We start from the raw sequence: 21,181 nt of genomic DNA on the forward strand, positions 1-21,181 counted from the left end.
GCGCACCAATAGGAACAGTTTGCGCCAACTCTATCGGTTGCCTCGACAGGGATTAACTATACACCAACGACACGACACCGCTGTAGGTACAGATACCGTCACGGATGTAGCAGCGCCTGGTGTTCACCCTCCTGCTCTTCGTCCCACTCAATCTCCTCCCCCAACCACAGCATCGGCATAGCCGTCAGCGCCGCCAACACCCCCAGCGTCCCGGACATAGCGCCCCAGCCAAACCGGTACTCCACAAATCCTCCCCACAGCGGGCCCAGGAACACCCCCGCGAATTGGCACATGCTCTGCAGTCCGAATCCCTGTGCGACTGCGCCCTTGGATCCCAAGGAGCCGTGGTGGTCGCGCTCCATTTCGGACAGGGCGAGCTGCGTCTCGACGTACATGGCTGGTGCGCAGGCGTGGATAAATACCCCGATGAGGAAGAGGAGAATGACGAGCAGGGCGATGTGTAGCGGATCATTGGCTTCGACGAAGCGGAGGCTGATGAGGGACGGGGAGAGAAGGAAGAAGCAGGTGAAGGCTGCGAAGCGGGCGCCGCAGCGGTCCGTGATGTAGCCTACACCAGATCAGATTTTTGTTCATGAGGGTTGTTTTTGTTTCAATGGATGCTCACCGAAAAAAGGCTCGAAGAAAGCGGGAATCGCCATGGGGAGGAAGATCAGGCCCATTCCAAAGGCGGACCATCCGTAGCGCGATTCGACGAAGATGGCCAGGGTCTGCATGATCAGTGTCTGTCCGGGATTCAATCCACGAGGGAGATGAAAGAAGAACATACTGCGTCAAAAGCAGACAGCAATATCCCATGCACCAGGAGAGCCCATGAGGAAATCAGCACTCGTCGCTGAGTGAGCATACGCAACAAGACACGAGCTCGACTCCTTGGGGAGTGGGAGCGATGTAGTTCTTCTTCTTCCAACTGACCAGGAGGCACCACCATCTCTGCCTGCACTCCTCCACCTCCATTGTTAGCATTACTACTCTCCCATCTCTCCGCACCCCTTTTCTCGATCATAACAGCCCGCATCCCCAAATCCACCGCAATAATCCCATATGCCACCCAGAACACCGCATCATACCCGCCAGCATGGTACACCAGCCCACCTAGGAAAGGGCCCAACAGAAACCCCGACGCAATTGCCGACCCAAGATACCCAATCGTCTGACCAAGATTCTCCTGTGGCACGGAGTCATTAATCAGTGCAAAAGCAGCGACCACGACCAGCGCCCCGGCGCAGCCTTGGAGCAGGCGGCCTGCTACGAACATGGCTAGCGAATGGGATACATGTAGTACGCCCATGCAGCCTGCTAGTAGGATTAGCGCGCTGAGGAAGGGGAGTCGGCGTGTGCGTGCGCTGTCGATAAGGTAGCCGAAGACGGGGCAGAGGAGGAGCGCTGTGCCGGCTTCGCACATTAGCAGGACGCTGACCCAGTATTCTCCTGTTATATGCCTCAACACTTATTCCAATTGATTGGGAGGGGAGAGGAAGGATGTACGGTCTTTGTACTCGACTCCAGCGCGAGTTACTAGTGCTGTTGGCATGACGGGGACAATCTGAGGGTCGTTAGGCTGGATCAGATCACCAGAGATGGGACGGGTCTGGGGATTTACCATTGCGTAGAGAAGGAAGTCCTGGGTGCATTAGTTTCTGGTCCGCTATGTTGGTAATTCCGATAGGACTTACCGTGAAGGTGGACATCCAGACTGTAGCGATGATGAACGGCGTCGATGACCGTAGCCCTAACAGCATCGGGGGCTGTCTCCTGCCGGGAATCACCTTGGACACTGGCACAGTTCTCATGATTTCCAGCAGGCGATCTGTTCAGGAAAATAGATGATCGCAATGTATTATACAGAAAAATAAATAGGAGAGTCGAAGAATGAGTTGGGCTCAAGGTGATTCCCTTTGTTCTCTCTACTGATCCAAACAAAGAACCACTAACACTACCCGCCCTGACAACTCGTCTTTATTGACAAGAAACAGTACCATCGCTACCTAGTACTTTCATTTTGACTTCCCCTTTACACAGCATTCACCAACAGGAAGACCGTTACAGCAGACGCCACCGATCAGAAGCGCAAAAGTGGCAACCACGCCTCCGATTCGACGATTCGCAACCAAACCACCAGACTCTGGATGCTGCTGTACGCTGTCGTGTATTCGCTTGTGCGCTCTACCACAGGGACTGGTTGTTGAAGAGCAGTCGCTGACTGTCTACGGTGCGTGACCCTGTCTGAATTTCAAGCCTGATACAAGACCAGCTTCGGGCATGTGGATCGTGCTGTGTGGCCGGACAGAGCAGACCATTTGCTTTTCTTCCGAAGATGGCCACGAGGTCTGTTTGCGGAGATAGGAACCGTCGTCTCCTCTATAACCCATTTCTGGCAGTGCGTGATCTGTGCGCGGAGACGTTGTGACACGCTGCGGGAATCTCTGTCCTGCTTCGGAGGATCTACCTGGCCCCGTGGTATTTGGTGTCGTTATACTGGGTACTCAAAGGGGAAGGACTACGACCATTTAAAGGTTCGGCAGTAGTTAATTTAGCTTCAACGTCACGGAAGAATTATTATTCATTGCGCCGACCTGGTACAAACGGCTAAAACCCCCGGGACCATCCCGGAATAACGCAAGTGGCAGCCCATCAGTCTCCTACCGGGCTCACTCATCGCAGCTCTCCGCGCTCCCGACCCCGTAGTGGAGATCGCCGAGCGGACTCCCGCTGAGCCCAGCCGTCCAACGGCCTCACAGAGATCCATCATTTACTCCCCATCGTGACGCACGGTCGCGGGCTCGGAGGACGGAAGTTCGGATTTTCGGGCAAGGAAAATGAAGGGTTGAGAACCTGGGGAAGAGTTACTGTGTAGGCGTAGAGAGGATGGACTTGCCGATAAGATAGTGGGCAGGAAGGCTGCCGCGGCCGTACTGCGGCCGGCTGATTATAGGTGCGGGCGGCCACACGCGGTCATCGGAGGTGCCCGATGGCTCGATCATCCCGGCGGAATAAATACTGCTGCGCCGGCTGATTGACCTGCAAACACATCCTTTTTTCTTATTTTAGTAAATCTCTTTGCTTGTCTTGCATTTCGAATCCCCCTTTAATCCTCCATCATGTCGACTCTGGCCGCTGCCCGCTATGGAAAGGACAATGTCCGCGTGTACAAGGTGCACCGGGATGAGAAGACCGGCGAGCAGTCCGTGTGTGAGATGACGGTCTGTGTGCTGCTGGAGGGCGACATCGAGACCTCGTAAGTTTCTTTTTCATCTGCGCACTGCTTCCGAGCTAACCGTCTTTTCCTCTGGGCAGCTACACCAAGGCCGACAACAGCGTGGTCGTCGCAACAGACTCAATCAAGAACACCATCTACATCACCGCGAAGCAGCAGCCCGTGAACCCCCCGGAGCTGTTTGGCTCTATCCTGGGCACGCACTTTATCCAGAAGTACAGCCACATCCACGCGGCACACGTCCACATCGTCACCCACCGCTGGGTGCGCATGCAGGTCGACGGCAAGCCGCACCCGCACTCGTTTGTCAAGGACAGCCCGGAGACGCGCGACGTGCAGGTCGACGTCGTTGAGGGCAAGGGCATCAGCATCAACTCGTCCATCCAGGGTCTGACCGTGCTCAAGAGCACGGGATCGCAGTTCTGGGGCTTCGTCCGCGACGAGTACACCACCCTCAAGGAGACCTGGGATCGCATTCTCAGCACTGATGTCGCCGCCAACTGGCAGTGGCGCCAGTTCACTGGTCTCGCGGAGGTCCGCACCCACGCTGACAAGTTCAACCCCGCATGGGAGGCCGCCCGCGCTATCACTCTCAAGACCTTTGCTGAGGACAACTCGGCCAGTGTGCAGGCTACCATGTACCTGATGGGCGAGAAGATCCTGGCTGCTGCACCGCTGGTTGATACGGTTGAGTATGCTCTGCCGAATAACCACTACTTTGAAGTTGGTATGTACCTCTTTCACCCTCTCTTTTTTTGCCTGGACTAACCAATTTCCTTCTAGACCTCAGCTGGCACAAGGGCACCAAGAACACCGGCAAGGACGCCGAGGTGTACGCGCCCCAGTCGAACCCCAACGGCCTCATCAAGTGCACGGTGGGCCGCTCGGGCGGCAAGCCCAAACTGTAGATATAGTCGGGTCCGGACTCTCCGACGCCGGAGTTCAGCATGGTGTTTTTATTGTACATATAGCTTATACCTACTTCTACCATCGCTCAAGTCAAACTTGGTTTCCTTTCTTCAATGTACGTGGTTTTTTGTGTTCTTGCTTGAAGACAGTAAGGTAACTATAAGTACATCAAAGGCGGCTAGTGTATCAAATGGTCGCCGAAAACATGTAACATGACCCAAAGAAAAGAGACTCCACACCCATGCGCTTGCGCAGAACATAAGAAAGAGAAAATAGTGGCACAGTGAGAATAATACAGCAGCAACGGTGCTTGAAGCGCGGTTTATGAGGACTCCCGCGCGGACTGGAACGCCTCCTGGAATTCCGTCGTGTGTCCTAGCACAGACTCGTTCCCGAATCTGACAATATTCTCCTTGTAAGGATGAGCGAGGCCTTCGAACGCTGCAGGACATATATGGTTAGCCAAAATCGCCCCCCTGAGAAAAGTCGCGACAATCATCTGTCCAGGGCAAGTCACTCACTCTTCAGCCGCGCCAGCCGTGGCTTCTGCAGCCGGTTCTTGGGCAACATCCCCTTTACTGCCCGGCGCAATACCTCCCCGCCACCCCATTTGGCAAACATCTGGTCCATTGACATGCTCTTCAAGCTCCCGGGCCGCGTGTTGTGCGTGTAGTACTGCTTCTGCAGCCGCTTCTTCCCCGTCGTGTGCAGGTCGTGGCACCCCACGACCACCACATAGTCGCCGCAATCTGTCGAGGGATCGTAGATGGGCTTATTCTTGCCCATCAGTACCAGGGCGATTGAGGAGGCGAGGCGCCCGAGCGATCGCTCGTCCGAGCCGGCGTCGATGTAGTGCCATGTTCGCGAGTAGGCAAGACGGGTCTGGCGGATGGTTAGACATTGAGTCAGTCAGGCAGAAAAGAAAGGCAGATGTATTTAATTACCTTGCCGACTGTGGTGGACATGGTGGGTGGAATGACAATAGTGCCTCGATCAACTCGATTCCGATCCCTCACCAAAAAGATGATCCGCCCACGTGACCATCTGGCAGCCCTAGCGGATGAGTCAGCAAATGTACCCGACTCGGACTAGCGCTAAATTACCGATCCCACAATCGGAAAGCACGACCAACAAGACTGTTCGTTCCTTCCATCTCCCTCGACAACCACCTACGACTCCGACAAGGGCCATCTCACCCACCATGGCTTCCGTCCCGAGTGTGCAATGCTTCGGCAAGAAGAAGACGGGTACGTTTGCTTTCTCATGCGAATCGTGGGAATCGCCTGCTAACTGAAATCCGACTTTTAGCTACCGCTGTCGCCCACTGCAAGGTATGAAGACGAACCCCACGAATCCCCCCCCCGTTGTGCCTGGAGAGATGAGAGAAAGGGGAAAAAAAGTCATGGATGTCGCACAATTGGCGAGGCGTCAGGTGGTTTGGGTTGAGATGGAGATTTGCGCACTGGATGGACACACAACAGAAAAAAAAAGAAACACATGGCTGAGACTTCTTTCTCTTACAGCAAGGCAAGGGCCTCGTCAAGGTCAACGGCCAGCCCCTCTCTCTGGTGCAGCCTGAGATCCTCCGCTTCAAGGTACGACATACCCCGTGAGAAACTTCAGACCCGGCAAAAAATCTGACACAATGTCCACAGGTCTACGAGCCCCTCCTGATCGTCGGCGTTGACAAGTTCGCCGGTGTCGACATCCGCGTCCGCGTCTCCGGTGGTGGTCACACCTCGCAGGTCTACGCCATCCGCCAGGCCATCGCCAAGTCCATTGTCGCCTACTACCAGAAGTACGTCGATGAGCACTCCAAGAACCAGCTCAAGCAGGCTTTCGTCCAGTACGACCGGGCGCTCCTGGTTGCCGATAACCGCCGCGCAGAGCCCAAGAAGTTCGGTGGTCGCGGTGCCCGTGCCCGTTACCAGAAGTCTTACCGTTAAACCTTTTTCTCTTTTGTTTTATCAGAGAAAAAAAAGGGGGACGGGATTACGGAGTATATGGCACTGTCTGCATATCAACCTCTTACGACTTTGTTTCCGTTGACTTCTTGGTGGACTGGGTGCATGATGTCTTGTGTGTGGTAGGAGATGAATATGAATGCGGGTGGTGGTGGTGGTTTACCCGCGGCGATGAGAAAGGACCTGAGTTGAGGACATCCCTTGACCTTGTCAGATGGGGGAACGCATATCCTATGTTTTTTCACTGGCGCTGTCCTTGAATGGCTGGATAAAAATTACCTAGCATAGGCCAGGAAAATCTGCTCAAATATCACGGGTTTTTCATTGTTCAGCAAGATGCAGTGGTTAGATGCTCCCAAATCGTAGTCCGGGCAGATATCTGTCTCGACAATAGCCGTTGATGGCAAAGATGTCAGTCATACACTCATACATTCGACCTATTATCTCCCCAGCACAGAGAACAACCACTTAAAACCCTGATCACCACCAACACCTCTCATCCCACGGATCAGACAAACGAACAACCACCCCCTAATACGGCTCTAGTTCCTCGTCCTCATTATCCTCCACACTGCCCTGATTACCCTCATCCTCATCCTCACACCACTCAACTGAAAGCACATCATAAGGGTTGTAGACCTTGGAATCCTTCTCTACGGGAGGCAGAGTGTGGAGCGGTGCCGAATCGTCCATATCACCGATCTCGCCGTCACATTCGTCTGGGTAGAAATCAATCTCTAGGCCACGGTACATGGTGCGGGAAAGCATGCAGGTGCGAGCGTAGAGTGCATTGCTCACGCTGTTGGTACTGATGTACGCGTTTCCCTCAGAGAACTGCACGTAGATGACTACCATGTTGTGGATGTGGTACAGGTCGTGCCGGATTATGGCTTCGGTTATGGCGGGTCGCTGGTTGATGTCGTAGATGACGAGGTTGCGCGATGCGGTGCCTTCTTTGGCTCGCTTCATTGCGTACTGGCCGGGCCACCACTGGCGGCCGGCCCAGGTAACGGGAGTCTATATTACGGGTGTGAGTGCGGTGAGGGATGGCGTTGACCATAACGCGTAAGGTGAGATGGATACTTACAGAGCGACGGGCAACATAGAAGACGTGCGACTGGCAATATGCCATGAAGTTCTCTGCATCACAGTGATTCATGAAAGTGACAAAGCACGCCTTGCGGTGAGGAAGAAGGTGAATGTCCATGAGCAGACCACCGCGGACCGCATTAATGATATCGACATGCGTGACACCGGTCGGGGTGCGGAGCGCGATTGTACATGGCTCACTGTCGTCATTGCGTCTGTCCCGGTCACCCACAAGTCTATGGCCTCGATGTTCAGCGCCGGAGTCAGCGCCAATAGTAGAATACTGGGGGCCCGGCTTGTTGTCACTGTCATGACAAGGGCTTTGTTCCTCGTCTTTGGACGAATTGTCTTGCTTGCGGCGGCGGGGAGCAGGAAGCGATAGGGAGTTGCTACTATCGCTGTCTTTGTTGTTCTGGGAAGAGCTTGAGTAACCTCCAGCATCTTGAATTATGCCCTACAGTTTGTTGAGTTAGGATGTGGTATATTATCGAAGAAGAAGGACGACGCTCACCTTGACACGCTTCTCAGCAAGGAGGATTTTCAGGTGATCTAGAAAGAAAGTATTAGATCGGGGTTCTAAATCTGATCGCAACCACGGACCGAGTTCAGCGGATGCTTTGAGCTGTTTATGCGCGTTCGATATCAGCTTGTGGATGCGTTGCGGCAGAGTATCAGATAACCTACCAGTTCTTCGTACTCAGACTTGGGAATATTCACGAGATCCTCGAAATCCTGAAGACTGAACTAGTCGTTGTTAGCTGCGTGCGACTGATACAGTATGGTCAAACTGGGATACTTGCTGCGGGCTGTTTGCCAGAGGAGACTGAGGGGCCCGCAGAGGGTCCGGAAGAGGGCTCAGCAGCTCCATCCCCAGCTTGCGCCATAGTTACTGCTTAAGTGAAAAGATAAAGCGCGAGTTTGAAAAGAACAAAGGGGTAGTGCGAGACAGAAAGAAACGCAGAAAGGACCAAAGGGTGTGGGATAGGAATGGGATCGGATGGGAAGGAGAAAGAGAGTGGAAGTGATGGCAAGCACCGAAAAGGAAAGGCAGAACAAAGATTATCAATACCATAGACAAGTTCGGTGGTCGGTGGCTCAATATTAACATCACAACTCTATTATCTAGCATTATGAAGGAGGCAGCAACCGACGCAAAGCAGCCCCGCTCATTCATAGATACTGAGGTAGCCTGCATTGGTTTCTTTATGCCATATTAGATATAAATTAGACTAAGAAAAGTCTCTCTTTGAAAGATCCCAAAATACATAAAGCCCCTCGAATCTGCTGAAAATGGCAGATGTAGTAGAATTATTCTGTCCATCAAATCAGAGTCAGGATTATGCTTGTCATTGAAAATTGTGATGCATGTTATAGCCTTTGTGATTGGAATTCCCCACAGTAGCTGTGCAAAATAAATGTCAAGACGATGATGCCTGGTGGTCATTGTATAGAGTTAGGACATTGTTTAATAATGCCTGAGGCATCAACAGCTGACAAAGGCACTTTAGTCGCGTCCGAGACACGCGCGGTGATGCGCGTCGATGGCGCCCCTTCTGTTTCCCCCCCACAGAACAGTCGAAGCCACTGGCCCAGACATCCTTCTGTTACACTCCAAAGAGAATCCAATTCACAATGTCTGCTGCTGCCCGTCGGGCCAAGCTCGAACAGCTTGTCGCTCTCCGCAAATCCGGAAAGAAGAGCGGTTCGACCTGGCAGCCCGAGGAACAGGACGACATCTACGAAGAAGTCGACGATGAGGGCTACAAGAAGATCATCCGGGATCGTCTCGACCAGGATGATTTTGTTGTCGACGACAATGGCGCCGGCTACGCGGACGACGGCCGGGAGGTGTGGAACGAAAACACCGTGGAGTACGACAGCGACGAGAGCGACGAATTGCCCGCTCGAGGCAAAAACGCCAAACGGAAACGTGAGGAGGAGCAACAGCGGAAGGAGAAGATGAACAATGGTATTACCAACTACTTCAACAAAGGCCATGGCGCTGCAGCCGCTCCTAAGCCCAAGGTGAGTCGCTGTCTTTTCCCGCGAGATTCAACCGGCCTGACACTCTGCACAGCCCGTTGCCAACGCCGATGACAAGGCGTTCTTGGCCGGCCTACTCGATGAAGTCGACACCAATGTCGTCTCGAATCACGCCCCGACACGAAACATTGTCAAATCAGAGGCGCGACGCAAAGTCCGAGTTCTCTCCCCCCCTTGTCCGAAAGGCGGCACCGTGAGAAGATCACGACAAAGGGAGAAGAAATGCCTAGCTCACCCATCAAGGACCAACCCATGCTCCCCTCGGAAGATTTCGACGACGGCCCGCTGCCCATGATGGACGACGAAGATGTTCCTATGAGCGACAATCCCATGCCCTCGTCACCGATCAGCAAGGCAGCGGAACGCAAAAGCGCTATGAAGATCAAGGCAGAAGAATCTGAGGAGGAAGACACCGACCTGATGGATGTTGCTGAAGCCACGGTTTCGGAGTCCAAGGGGGCGAATATTAACATGACGGGGAGTCGGCCACCTCCAAAACTCAAGAAGGAGACTCTTCCGACACCAGCAAGCTCGTCCCCGGTCAAAGCATTACCGGAGGTCATGGATGCTTCCTGGAACGATGTCAGGAGCAAGTTAAACGTTCTCAGCAGCCCTGCCAAAGAAATGCATAGCTTTGGCAAACTGCGCGCCCAGGATGTCGTCGAAGAAGATGGCAGCCTGCGCATGTTTTGGCTGGATTATACCGAGGTCAATGGAAGCCTGTGTTTGTTCGGAAAGGTGAAAAACAAGCAGAACGGCTCCTACGCCAGTGCTTTCGTCAAAGTCGACAATATCCTGCGAAAGCTTTACTTCCTTCCTCGGGAGCATCGGTACAAGCATGGAAGACAGACCGATGACGAGGTTGACATGCAAGACGTCTACCAAGAGGTTGATGAGATGATGACGAAGATGCGAGTTGGCATGCACAAGATCAAGCCCTGCACACGCAAGTACGCCTTTGAAATGCCTGGCGTCCCCAAGGAAGCGGAATACCTCAAGATGTTATATCCCTACGACAAACCTGCGCTGCCCATGGACGTAAAGGGCGAGACGTTCTCGAATGTCTTTGGCACCAACACCTCTTTGTTTGAGCAGTTTGTCCTCTGGAAGAACATAATGGGCCCCTGCTGGCTCAGATTCGAAGAGGCCGACTTCTCGGCGGTCAACAATGCATCCTGGTGCAAGTTCGAGTGCCAGGCGGCCAAGCCAGCGCTCATCAGCCCGGTTCCCGACACCGAGAACCTGGATGCTCCGCCCTTGACCCTCATGAGTCTTTCCTTCCGAACTCAACTCAACGCCAAGGATAACAAACAGGAAATCTTGGTGGCGAGTGCCAGAGTGTACGAGAACGTTTCTTTGACTGACACTACTCCTCCCGAAAAATTGCCTTGCAAAACCTTCACTGTCATGCGCCCCTCTGGCGCGTCTTACCCGATGCATTTTGAAGCTGAGACGCGGAGGCAGCGAGGCACTTTCATGTTGGAAAAGAGCGAACAATTCCTGCTCAGCAAATTCCTGGCGCTATTCGAGAGAATGGATCCTGATGTTATCATGGGTCATCAGCTGCAGGATGTTGACCTCAGCATCCTTCTGAACCGGATGCGCGAGAAGAAGACCCCTGGATGGCATCGTATCGGTCGACTCAAGCGAGGAGATTGGCCCAAGAACTTCAATAGGGGCGGCGGTTTCTTTGCAGAGAGGCAGCTGATTGCCGGGCGACTGCTCTGTGATGTCGGCAACGATATGGGCAAGGTATGCTTTTGTCCCTCAATTGCTACGACAATGCTAATCCCAGACAGTCCCTCATGATGAAATGTCAATCGTGGAGTCTGACAGAGATGTGTCAACTTTACCTCGGCGAGGGCAACGCGCGTCAAGAGTTGGATGTCGAAGCCGCATTGAAGTCGTGGGCTACCACCAAGGAGGGTCTTATGAATTTCGTCAACCACTGCGATACAGACACATACTTCGTTGCTGCCCTGGTTCTGCGCCTGCAAATGTTGCCTCTCACGAAGGTCCTCACTAACATCGCCGGAAACTCCTGGGCACGTACTCTAAGCGGTACTCGCGCCGAACGTAACGAGTACATTCTGTTGCACGAGTTTCATCGGAACAAGTATATTTGTCCGGACAAATACTCATCTCGCCTGCAGAAGCAAGAGGAGAAGATGTTGGAAGGCGACGATGACGAGTCGGTCGATAAGAAGAAGAAGGATAAGTACAAAGGTGGTCTCGTCTTCGAGCCAGAGAAAGGCCTTTACGACCGCTTCATCCTTGTCATGGATTTCAACAGTCTGTATCCCAGCATCATTCAGGAGTTTAACATCTGCTTTACGACTGTGGATCGAACAGCCACGGTAGGTGCCCTTTCATTTGCAGTTTAGACCCGATCTCACATTTCCCCCGTTTAGTCCGAGAACGAAAACGAAGAGAAGGTGCCCGATGTTCCCTCATCTGATGCAGAGCAGGGCGTTCTGCCTCGTCTAATTGCGACTTTGGTCGGCCGTCGGCGCGAAGTGAAGAAGTTGATGAAGGACAAGCGTGCCACTCCTGAGCAACTTGCCCTGTGGGACACGAAGCAACTGGCCTTCAAGCTGACTGCGAACTCCATGTATGGATGCTTGGGATACACTCAGAGTCGCTTCTATGCCCGGCCCCTGGCCATGCTCACCACCTTCAAAGGACGTGAGATTTTGAGAAGCACCAAGGATCTGGCAGAAAGCAAGCAGCTGAGAGTCATCTACGGTGATACTGATTCCGTCATGATCAATACCAACATGGACACCATCAGTGACGCTCTCAAGGTTGGTGATGAGTTCAAGAAGTTGGTCAACGAACAGTATCGGCTGCTGGAGATTGACATCGACAATGTCTTCCGTCGACTGCTATTACATGCCAAGAAGAAGTACGCTGCCGTTAACCTGACCGAGGTGGATGGCAAGTACATTGAGAAACTGGAGGTCAAGGGTCTTGACATGAAGAGACGTGAATACTGTGCTCTTTCGAAGGAGGTGTCGTCAAGGCTTCTTAACGAGGTCTTGTCCGGTGAGGATCAAGAAATTGTCCTCAACAACGTCCACGACTACCTGCGCGAGCTTGCGGGCAAAATGAAGGAATACACGATTCCTATGCAGAAATATGTCATCTACACGGTATGCCGGACCATCTGTTCCAAAGAAGCGCTTGCTAATACTTTGATTTGATAGAAACTCTCCAAGAGGCCCGAAGAATACCCCAACAAGGAGAGCATGCCACCGGCGCAGGTTGCGCTTCGTGACATCGCCCGGGGCAAGAATATCCGGCCGAACGATGTGATTTCGTATATCGTGACGACCGGTGACTCGGAAACCTCGTCTCTGCCGCCGGCCAAGCGATCCTACAGCCCACAAGACGTACTGAAGCAGAACTCCGGTCTCAAACCAGATGTCGAGTTCTACCTGCTCAAACAGATCTTCCCTCCCATTGAGCGTCTCTGTGCTCCAATCCCCGGCACCGACGCTGTCCGCCTGGCCGAGTGCTTGGGTCTCGATGTTCGCAAGTACCAGATCAACACATCCAACACGAGCAACCAGCAAAACAGTGAGATCTTCCCACTGGAGTCGCAGATCCCGGACTCTGTCCGTTTCGCCAACTCTGCCAGGCTGACCTTGCGCTGTCGCTTCTGCAAGGAGCAATCCGTGTTCGAGGGACTTGTGGAGTCGTCCCACATGTGCTCGCCGCACGGGATCATCTGTTCCAACGAGAGCTGCCAGAAACCATTCGCGGTCCTGACCATCATCGCACAGCTCGAAAGCCAAATCCGAGAACAGACTGCCCGGTACTACGAAGGCTGGCTGACCTGCGACGATTCCGCATGTGGCAACCGCACGCGGCAGATCAGCGTGTACGGGCACCGGTGTCTCGGTCCCCGCGGGCGTGCCGAGGGCTGTCTCGGTCGGATGTCGTACGAGTACTCCGAGAAGCAGATGTACAGCCAGCTTCTGTACTTTGCCGGCCTCTGGGACGTGGACAAGGCCAAGGCTGCAGCGGCGAAGGAAGCTGGCGAGAAGAAGGACAGCCTGGCTGCTCTGGTCGAGTTCAACCGCACGCGGTTCGGTACGATCAAGACTGTCGCTGATGGGTACTTGAAGAAATGTGGCCGGCAATGGGTGGAGATGGACGGTCTGTTCCGCTTCATGTTACAGTAGATGAACGGCTCGGCGTACGACCATGGGAGTTGTAAATATTCAGGACTACGGGGTTTTCGTAATTTTGGAGAAATCAATCAATCTGTTCATTGCATCACTCAACCTGTACTTTGGACCTGTCATACTTACCATACTCGTAGGGTGGATGAATGAATGAATGAAGCCTGCAGGCCCTTATCGATCTTATCAACTCCCGGCCCCGCCAACTTCTTCACTTCACCAGCTCCAAGCAGCCTCGACGCGTCGACCCAATCATACCCAGAATTCGACAGTTCAGTCAGCCTGTTGAATCTGCCATGCCTCCGAAGCGGGTCCTGGTCATTGCTGGGTCGGATAGCTCTGGCGGCGCGTACGTTCATCCCCCCAATCCCTCATCCCGCCGGAGCAGGAAAAAAAAAAACAGCATCCGATTTCGCTCGATTGGATGTCCCCACCGGGTCATTTTACAATAATGCCTGCGTCAATAATATGAAAAAAACAAAGCAATTGAACTGATCGCATTTCTTAGTGGCCTGGAGGCTGACCAGAGAGTTCTTGCGGCCCATGGCTGCTATGCGCTCACAGCCACGACGGCGCTGACAGCACAAAACACACTGGGCGTGCAAGACATCTCTGTTGTACCCTCGGAGTTTGTGAGGAAGCAGATCAAGGCTGGTCTGGAGGATGTCGGTGCCGATGTTGTGAAGCTGGGTCAGTCACTCTAGAGTTGCTGTCCATCCGTGTCTAACACAGGTGTTTATCAGGAATGCTCTCATCTGCGGAGACCATTGATGTCATTGCAGAGACACTTCCAATTTACCAAGTCCCCTTTGTCGTTCTGGATCCGGTCATGGTATCGACGAGTGGATCCAAACTGCTGCCAGAGAAGGCAGTCCAGGAACTCCGAACAAAACTACTTCCCATCACCACTATCCTAACCCCGAACATACCCGAAGCTCAGCTCCTACTGAAAGACGCCAGAGCAGATGCTCCCGAACCTGAGAACCTTGAAGAGCTGATTCGGCTCGCGAAGAAAGTATGCTCCCTCGGTCCAAAGGCTGTTCTGCTCAAGGGTGGCCATCTTGCTCTCACGAAAGAGTACAAAAAGGCTCAAACCCCACAAGAAGCGACAACTGTCGTAGACGTCCTCTTTGATGGAGAGAACATCACGTTGCTTGAGACAGAATACTTGGTCTCAAAGAATACCCACGGAACAGGCTGCTCGCTTGCTTCTGCTATTGCCGCGAATTTGGCACAGGGGAAGGACATGGCAAGAGCCGTTCGCAGTGCCGTGCGGTTTGTTGAGGCTGGGATCAAGACCAGTACCGATTTGGGCAAAGGAAGTGGACCGATCAACCATTTTCATTCGGTCTATACTATGCCCTTCGCACCGTACGTAATACTTGCTCTAGTGATTGGCATTACTTGTACTGACCCAAGGCACTTCAGTGGGGGTTTCCTCGAATACATTTTGGATCGTCCGGATGTCCAGCCGGTGTGGGAGAGATTCTCTTATCATGAATTTGTGGATGGCATGGGCCAGGGCTCGCTTCCGGTCGAACGGTTCAAAGAATATCTCGTGCAAGACTATCTCTACCTGGTGAGTATAAAGTCTGCGTGGGCACGACAAATTACTGACAGGTCATCTAGGTCCAATTTGCGCGGAGCAACGCATTGGCAGCTTACAAGGCGAAGAGCATGGAGTCAATATCTGCTGTGAGTTCTCCTTGGGTTCTTGTGCCCATGGCATATCTGATTCAACCGATCCAGTCCGCCCAAATCGTACTCCATATCGAACGGGAGATGGCCTTGCATCTAGAGTACTGTGCTTCTTTCGGTCTCTCAAAACAGGAGATGGAAAATCAACCCGAAACAATTGGTATGGTCCTTTGTTCATAAGGATTTTCTCATACTGGTGAATCATTCATACTAAAACTTCCATAGCATGCACTGCGTATAGCAGATACATTCTGGACGTCGGACAATCCGAAGACTGGCTCGCACTGCAGATGGCGCTCGCACCATGTCTCATCGGCTATGGCGCCATTGCACGCCGGCTCTACGGTGAAGAAAAGACCCTACGCCAGGGTAACCGGTACTGGAAATGGATTGAGAACTACGTCGCGGAGGACTATACCGAAGCCGTACAACTGGGGTCAGCGTTGTTGGAGGAGCACGTGCAGAAAGTGTCGCCTAGCCGGATGGAGGAGTTGATTCAGATCTTTGTGCGAGCGACTGAGCTGGAGATCAGCTTCTGGGACATGGGACTGGGCAAGAATAATGATAGTTCTTAGTTCAATACTTTTGCCACTCGGAATCCGGATCCGATGGTCACGTGACGAGATCAGAAAAAGTTGATCCGCTAGTCCTAAGCAGGAAATTCGACTTTTTTGCCGCCGCCGCTCCTTTCTCCCCTGGCTGAGTCCTTTCCTTCCTTCTTTCCTCTCCATCCTCCATCCTTTCTTTCTTCTTGATCCGTCTCTCTTGTCAGATTCTTCGGGGTTTGACTTCACTGACGGCTTCCTTTTACTTCCTTCCTCTCTTCATTTAACACTCTCTTTCCTCCCCCTCAAACCCTTTTTTTTTTCCAAAAAAAAAAACACCGGGCTTCATCATGTCGTACGGTGGCGGATACTCTCGCGGCGGCAACGACTCCTACCGGTAAGTCTACTCTCTCAAGAGAGAAATTCATCTCTTAGTTCTGCTTCTTTTCTTCCTCTTTCGCATCTTTGCGATGCGTTGGGAAAAAATCGAGCGCGCGCGCTTGGGTGGCGTTGGGCCTGGATGCACTCCTGCGGGCGCTCACATCCATCCCAAACCCGCCCACAAACACCAAAATTTTCAAGACCTTTGTGCTAACTACTCGCTATGCAGCTCTCGTGGAGGTTACGATGACGGTTACCAGAATGGCGGTGGCTCCAACGGCTACTCCAACGGCGGCTACGGAGGAGGTGGCGGCGGTTATGGTGGTGGCTACGGCGGCGGCCGCGGTGGTGGTTTCGGCGGCGGCGCTGGTGGTGACCGCATGTCCAACCTTGGCGCTGGCCTGAAGAAGCAGGATTGGGGTAAGTCGTCGACTCTTCCGGTGCATTTTTCTGAATCACTCATACTAACAATTTACTAGACTTGAACACCATGCCCAAGTTCGAGAAGTCCTTCTACAAGGAGCACCCGGATGTCACCGACCGATCGGACGCCGAGGTTGAGGAATTCCGCAAGGCACAGCAGATGGCTGTTCAAGGCAAAAATGTTCCTCGTCCCGTCGAGACCTTCGACGAGGCTGGCTTCCCCCAGTACGTGCTGTCGGAAGTCAAGTCCCAGGGCTTCGAGAAGCCGACTTCCATTCAGGCGCAGGGCTGGCCCATGGCTCTTTCCGGTCGTGATGTCGTCGGTATCGCCGAAACTGGTTCCGGAAAGACCCTGACCTACTGTCTTCCTGCGATTGTTCACATTAACGCGCAGCCCCTTCTTGCTCCCGGCGATGGCCCTATCGTCCTTGTGCTCGCTCCCACTCGTGAGCTGGCGGTCCAGATTCAGACTGAGATCACCAAGTTCGGCAAGTCTTCTCGTATTCGCAACACTTGCGTTTACGGTGGTGTCCCCAAGGGCCCTCAGATTCGCGACCTGTCCCGTGGTGTCGAGGTTTGCATTGCCACCCCCGGTCGTCTGATTGACATGCTGGAGGCTGGCCGTACCAACCTTCGCCGTGTCACTTACCTCGTGCTCGACGAGGCCGACCGCATGCTTGACATGGGTTTCGAGCCTCAGATCCGCAAGATCATCGGACAGATTCGCCCTGACCGTCAGACTTGCATGTGGTCTGCTACCTGGCCCAAGGAGGTCCGTCAGCTTGCTTCGGACTTCCTGAATGACTACATCCAGGTCAATATCGGTTCCATGGACCTGTCTGCTAACCACCGCATCACTCAAATTGTTGAGGTCGTGTCGGACTTTGAGAAACGCGATAAGATGATCAAGCACATGGAGAAGATCATGGAGACCCAGGGCAGCAAGATTCTGATTTTCACTGGTACCAAGCGTGTCGCTGACGAGATCACTCGTTTCCTCCGTCAGGACGGATGGCCCGCCCTCTGTAAGTTTTCTTATCCCCCACTTCTTAGAACACGCGTTGCTAACATTGTTTTCCAGCCATCCACGGCGACAAGCAGCAGAATGAGAGAGATTGGGTGTTGAACGAGTTCAAGCAGGGCAAGAGCCCAATCATGGTGGCTACCGATGTGGCTTCCCGTGGTATCGGTATGATCAAACTGCAAACCCCCCCTCCCCCCTTCTCCCCTCCCCTGTTGGGGCCTTTCGAAACACTTACCTGTGTTGGTGTTGTGTGACATTATGGCACGGTGTTCAACTCTCTCGAAGCATGTTGGTGAAACATGACTTGTCCAGGCGCAGCATCTGGTCATCTCAAATGGTTCTCAAGCCAGGAGAACCTTGGACTCACAGTGCAGTAGCAGCAGACAGTTTTTGACTGGCCAGTATTCTCCCACTCTTGTCTTTGTCGCAGACTCGTAGAGAGTTGGAGTCTCATGTTCTCAACGTTGTTTGAGCTGTTGAAACTGCATTTGCCAAGGTTGCTCCAGGACCGCGATCTATTGCCACATTCCCATGGACTCCGCTTCCCCGGATTTTCATCAAGAAGTCCGTCGACGAAGAGAGCAGTGATGCATCGAAGTCCTGCATGACTCAGAAAGGGCCCATCATGGCCACGTTGCTTTTTTCCACTAATGCGCTGTTTGCTAACATTGCCCTCTGTTTTTTAAGATGTCCGCGACATTACTCATGTCCTCAACTATGACTACCCCAACAACTCGGAGGACTATGTCCACCGTATCGGCCGTACTGGTCGTGCCGGTGCCAAGGGTACCGCCATCACATTCTTCACCACTGACAGTATGTATTCCCCTTCATGGTTTTCGGCATCGATATCTGACTCTTCATTTCTACAGATTCTAAGCAGGCTCGTGATTTGGTCACTATTCTCACTGAGGCCAAGCAGCAGATCGACCCCCGTCTCGCTGAGATGGTCCGCTACAGCGGCGGCGGCGGCGGTGGCCGCTGGGGTGGTGGCCGAGGCCGTGGCGGTTGGGGTGGCCGTGGCCGTGGTGGCGGCGGCTTCACTCAGTCCAACGCTGCGCCTCTGGGCGGCAACCGTCGCTGGTAAATCCAACGCGCGCAACCGCTGCTGCTGCTGCTGCTCAGTGTAGTCAGTCATTGAGCTTGTATTGTCTCGACACACGACACCGGTAGACCTCTTTTTCTCGATTCTCTACGTAACTTCGGTATGGATCGGCGTTTTATGTTCGAAGTCACTTAATAGACAGTTTTACTTTTTCTCTTTTATCGTCTTTCTTCCCTACAACTTTTCCAAATCGACGCTAGAGTTTGGCTTCTCGGGAAGACGTTCCAACCATGTTGATCGATGTTCGTTTTACTTTGCAAAAGTTTCGGATTCGGGGATCTCCCTCTGGAGTTTTTGTTATGTTCTTTTAGTGCTGTGTATGTCCATACATCGAGATCATTATTGATTGCATTTCCGTAAGATAGATCTTGCCTTGCCTGCCCTAACACAACCAACCAAGCTACGACTGTTTCTCCAACCACTCCCCCAACTCGCGGGCCAGGATAGCATGCACATGGCTTGTCATGTGCCCCGAATCATACCAGAAATAGGTATCCAACGGCGTCGGACATCCATAGTTCCGATAGTTCGTATAGATATCTGGCTGGTCATACCCAGCACAAAAATTCGTCGTATTTCTAATCCCATAGGGAGCAGGATCGTCCAAGATAGCACTCAATCTCGCATGCGCATCAAACAGCATCACATTCGTATCAGCATACTTTTTTCCAAAGGACTCTGCATGCTGAGCCACCGCGTCATTGTACCATTCCACCTGCGTGACATTGGGGCTTGGGTCGCTGGACACCAGATTCGACGGGTCGCGGTCCATAGGTGGGAGATTGAAGAATAGGTATGACCGGAATCCTAAACCGTATAGTTTGTCCACGGAATCGAAGAGCGTTGTCATGAGCGCGTTGTAGAATGTCGGGAAATAGTCTACCGTCGTGTAGTGTGCGCTGTCGCCCACGTCGTTGATTCCGATCCAGATTGCTACGAGGGTTTCATGGGTTGAGAGTCTGTCCGAGAGGGGCTTGTGGCCATACTCTGTGTACTGTGTGACTTGCTCTTCGAGGGAGACAGTGAAGTTGTGGTGGCGCGGTGTGCTTTGGGGATTGGTTAACAATCATGTTAGGGAAGGGAAGGGAGGGGAAGGGATGAGCCTGGATGTGCGAATAGAGAGAGGTACGGAGAAAGACGCACTACTTCGTCGAGATATCTGCCCCTGCAAAGGCAAAGTCCCATAGTTCTCTTTCACAGCGGCTGGGCGAGGTGAAGCCTTCTCGGAGGCCGCAGCCCGTGAGATGTTCGATCCAGTTTGGGCCGCCTTCTGCTGTGCCAGTCTAAAGTGTTCTTGAGTTAGTAATGTTCTAGTGGCTTGCCTGGCACTACTGACCTGGTTCTGAACAATCATGTCAGAGAAAAGAGTCTGTGCATCGTAGGCGTAGTTGAAGAGATCGCCAATGAAGCTGAAGTTCTGGTGGCCGTGCGTACCCTGGACATAGGTATACGAATCACCGAATGCAAGTCTGATTCAGGTGTTTCAGTACACCGAGTGAGATATTATGTCAATTATTTGGAGTACTGACAGCGCCCTTGTGGAAGACCAGTCAAATCTATGCCCGGAGTGTGGCGAGGGCAGAGCGGCAACTAGAGGGATGCTAGCGACGAGCGCGAGGATACAAGCCATGGTGAGCGACGATGGTTTGGAATGAGTCGAGGCAATCCATTCATCTTAATAGATATTGTATTCACCGTGCTCGGGCGAAATGGTGCCGATTCTTGCACGATATAGATCCTGAACAGGAATCGCTTCAGGTATACCCCGCAGGGAAGATCAGATCCGGGGTAATTGTGCAGGGCGACGGAATCAATTTATCCGTCTACAATCCAACAGGGTTGGGGGTCAATCTATTGTTTTTCCTCGGTTTGCTCTTTGTTTTCTCACATTTCTCATGTGAGATGTTCTTCTTTTTGGGTGTCTTGGCCCAATCTCCAAAGTCGTCGAACGTGCAATCTTCTCATGTTCTGACGCTAAAGATCTCTTTTAGGGAGTTTAACCTTTTTTTGAGTAGTATTTTATGTGGTTAGAAGAAGAATAGACGGTTTCAGAGGCTATTTCTTTTGTCGACAGCAGTACTTTAACCCCTTACCCTCTCGTAGGCCGGTGAAAAGCATCGTTTACTAGGTTCGAAAGACTTTATCAGGTCCATTTTCGCATTTTCAATATCTGATGGTTATCTTCATTTGGAAGGCATGAGGTCCGCGAGAGTTGGGAGCTGATCATCGGCATAAAGTACATTGTTCCCCGGGTATCTGAAAAAAAGGTCCCATGGTAATTGAACGCACTTCAGGTCGACAGATTACTCCAATAAATCGATTCAAGAACTGGTACAGTCCATCGTAATGATCTTACCGAGCATGCAGATGTGCTTATAAATTAGTCTGAGAAAACCCGGCAAAAAACTACTTCTAGTCACTGAGAATGTCCACAAACATGTAGTAGTTAATTCAGGCTTTCTTCCAAAGAGTATCCATATCAGCGACTCGTGTACTGCGAACCATAGAATTGGGAATGCAAAGGGCTGTTTAGCTTGTAGCCATGCCAATGGTAGCCTATAGTATGTGTGATATACAA

The 21,181-nt window shown here is 52.5% G+C and overlaps 9 protein-coding genes across 9 annotated transcripts; 5 read left to right on the forward strand and 4 right to left on the reverse strand.

Moving 5' to 3' along the window:
• Positions 1 to 98: 98 nt before the first annotated feature.
• On the reverse strand, positions 99 to 1,709 carry PFLUO_LOCUS3854 (uncharacterized protein; the record flags this gene model as incomplete). Its single annotated transcript, XM_073781145.1, has 5 exons — positions 99 to 568; positions 626 to 728; positions 788 to 1,449; positions 1,507 to 1,642; positions 1,695 to 1,709. 5 exons carry the CDS (start codon positions 1,707 to 1,709, stop codon positions 99 to 101), a joined length of 1,386 nt encoding a protein of 461 aa, XP_073637929.1.
• A 1,410-nt stretch (positions 1,710 to 3,119) lies between these two features.
• PFLUO_LOCUS3855 (uncharacterized protein) lies at positions 3,120 to 4,143 on the forward strand (the record flags this gene model as incomplete). Its single annotated transcript, XM_073781146.1, has 3 exons — positions 3,120 to 3,256; positions 3,316 to 3,962; positions 4,019 to 4,143. 3 exons carry the CDS (start codon positions 3,120 to 3,122, stop codon positions 4,141 to 4,143), a joined length of 909 nt encoding a protein of 302 aa, XP_073637930.1.
• Positions 4,144 to 4,466: 323 nt separating this feature from the next.
• On the reverse strand, positions 4,467 to 5,109 carry PFLUO_LOCUS3856 (mitochondrial; the record flags this gene model as incomplete). Its single annotated transcript, XM_073781147.1, has 3 exons — positions 4,467 to 4,585; positions 4,666 to 5,026; positions 5,089 to 5,109. The coding sequence occupies 3 exons, from the start codon at positions 5,107 to 5,109 to the stop codon at positions 4,467 to 4,469; spliced, it is 501 nt and encodes a 166-aa protein (XP_073637931.1).
• A 236-nt stretch (positions 5,110 to 5,345) lies between these two features.
• Positions 5,346 to 6,090, forward strand: PFLUO_LOCUS3857 (40S ribosomal protein S16; the record flags this gene model as incomplete). The annotated part of the gene is made up of 4 exons (XM_073781148.1): positions 5,346 to 5,391; positions 5,453 to 5,475; positions 5,668 to 5,739; positions 5,800 to 6,090. The coding sequence occupies 4 exons, from the start codon at positions 5,346 to 5,348 to the stop codon at positions 6,088 to 6,090; spliced, it is 432 nt and encodes a 143-aa protein (XP_073637932.1).
• Positions 6,091 to 6,639: 549 nt separating this feature from the next.
• PFLUO_LOCUS3858 (uncharacterized protein) lies at positions 6,640 to 8,065 on the reverse strand (the record flags this gene model as incomplete). Its single annotated transcript, XM_073781149.1, has 6 exons — positions 6,640 to 7,125; positions 7,196 to 7,651; positions 7,709 to 7,746; positions 7,798 to 7,819; positions 7,882 to 7,941; positions 7,994 to 8,065. The coding sequence occupies 6 exons, from the start codon at positions 8,063 to 8,065 to the stop codon at positions 6,640 to 6,642; spliced, it is 1,134 nt and encodes a 377-aa protein (XP_073637933.1).
• A 764-nt stretch (positions 8,066 to 8,829) lies between these two features.
• PFLUO_LOCUS3859 (DNA-directed DNA polymerase alpha catalytic subunit pol1) lies at positions 8,830 to 13,427 on the forward strand (the record flags this gene model as incomplete). Its single annotated transcript, XM_073781150.1, has 6 exons — positions 8,830 to 9,222; positions 9,275 to 9,433; positions 9,484 to 10,992; positions 11,040 to 11,597; positions 11,652 to 12,392; positions 12,447 to 13,427. 6 exons carry the CDS (start codon positions 8,830 to 8,832, stop codon positions 13,425 to 13,427), a joined length of 4,341 nt encoding a protein of 1,446 aa, XP_073637934.1.
• Positions 13,428 to 13,723: 296 nt separating this feature from the next.
• PFLUO_LOCUS3860 (trifunctional hydroxymethylpyrimidine kinase/phosphomethylpyrimidine kinase/thiaminase) lies at positions 13,724 to 15,700 on the forward strand (the record flags this gene model as incomplete). The annotated part of the gene is made up of 7 exons (XM_073781151.1): positions 13,724 to 13,776; positions 13,936 to 14,117; positions 14,171 to 14,798; positions 14,856 to 15,006; positions 15,057 to 15,122; positions 15,177 to 15,285; positions 15,351 to 15,700. The coding sequence occupies 7 exons, from the start codon at positions 13,724 to 13,726 to the stop codon at positions 15,698 to 15,700; spliced, it is 1,539 nt and encodes a 512-aa protein (XP_073637935.1).
• A 320-nt stretch (positions 15,701 to 16,020) lies between these two features.
• Positions 16,021 to 18,585, forward strand: PFLUO_LOCUS3861 (ATP-dependent RNA helicase dbp2; the record flags this gene model as incomplete). The annotated part of the gene is made up of 6 exons (XM_073781152.1): positions 16,021 to 16,067; positions 16,281 to 16,471; positions 16,531 to 17,499; positions 17,556 to 17,663; positions 18,186 to 18,314; positions 18,371 to 18,585. 6 exons carry the CDS (start codon positions 16,021 to 16,023, stop codon positions 18,583 to 18,585), a joined length of 1,659 nt encoding a protein of 552 aa, XP_073637936.1.
• A 418-nt stretch (positions 18,586 to 19,003) lies between these two features.
• On the reverse strand, positions 19,004 to 20,233 carry PFLUO_LOCUS3862 (uncharacterized protein; the record flags this gene model as incomplete). Its single annotated transcript, XM_073781153.1, has 4 exons — positions 19,004 to 19,649; positions 19,750 to 19,886; positions 19,940 to 20,072; positions 20,133 to 20,233. The coding sequence occupies 4 exons, from the start codon at positions 20,231 to 20,233 to the stop codon at positions 19,004 to 19,006; spliced, it is 1,017 nt and encodes a 338-aa protein (XP_073637937.1).
• Positions 20,234 to 21,181: the final 948 nt, after the last annotated feature.

Source organism: Penicillium psychrofluorescens (genome assembly GCF_964197705.1).
Source record: "Penicillium psychrofluorescens genome assembly, chromosome: 2".
Lineage (NCBI taxonomy): Eukaryota > Fungi > Ascomycota > Eurotiomycetes > Eurotiales > Aspergillaceae > Penicillium > Penicillium psychrofluorescens.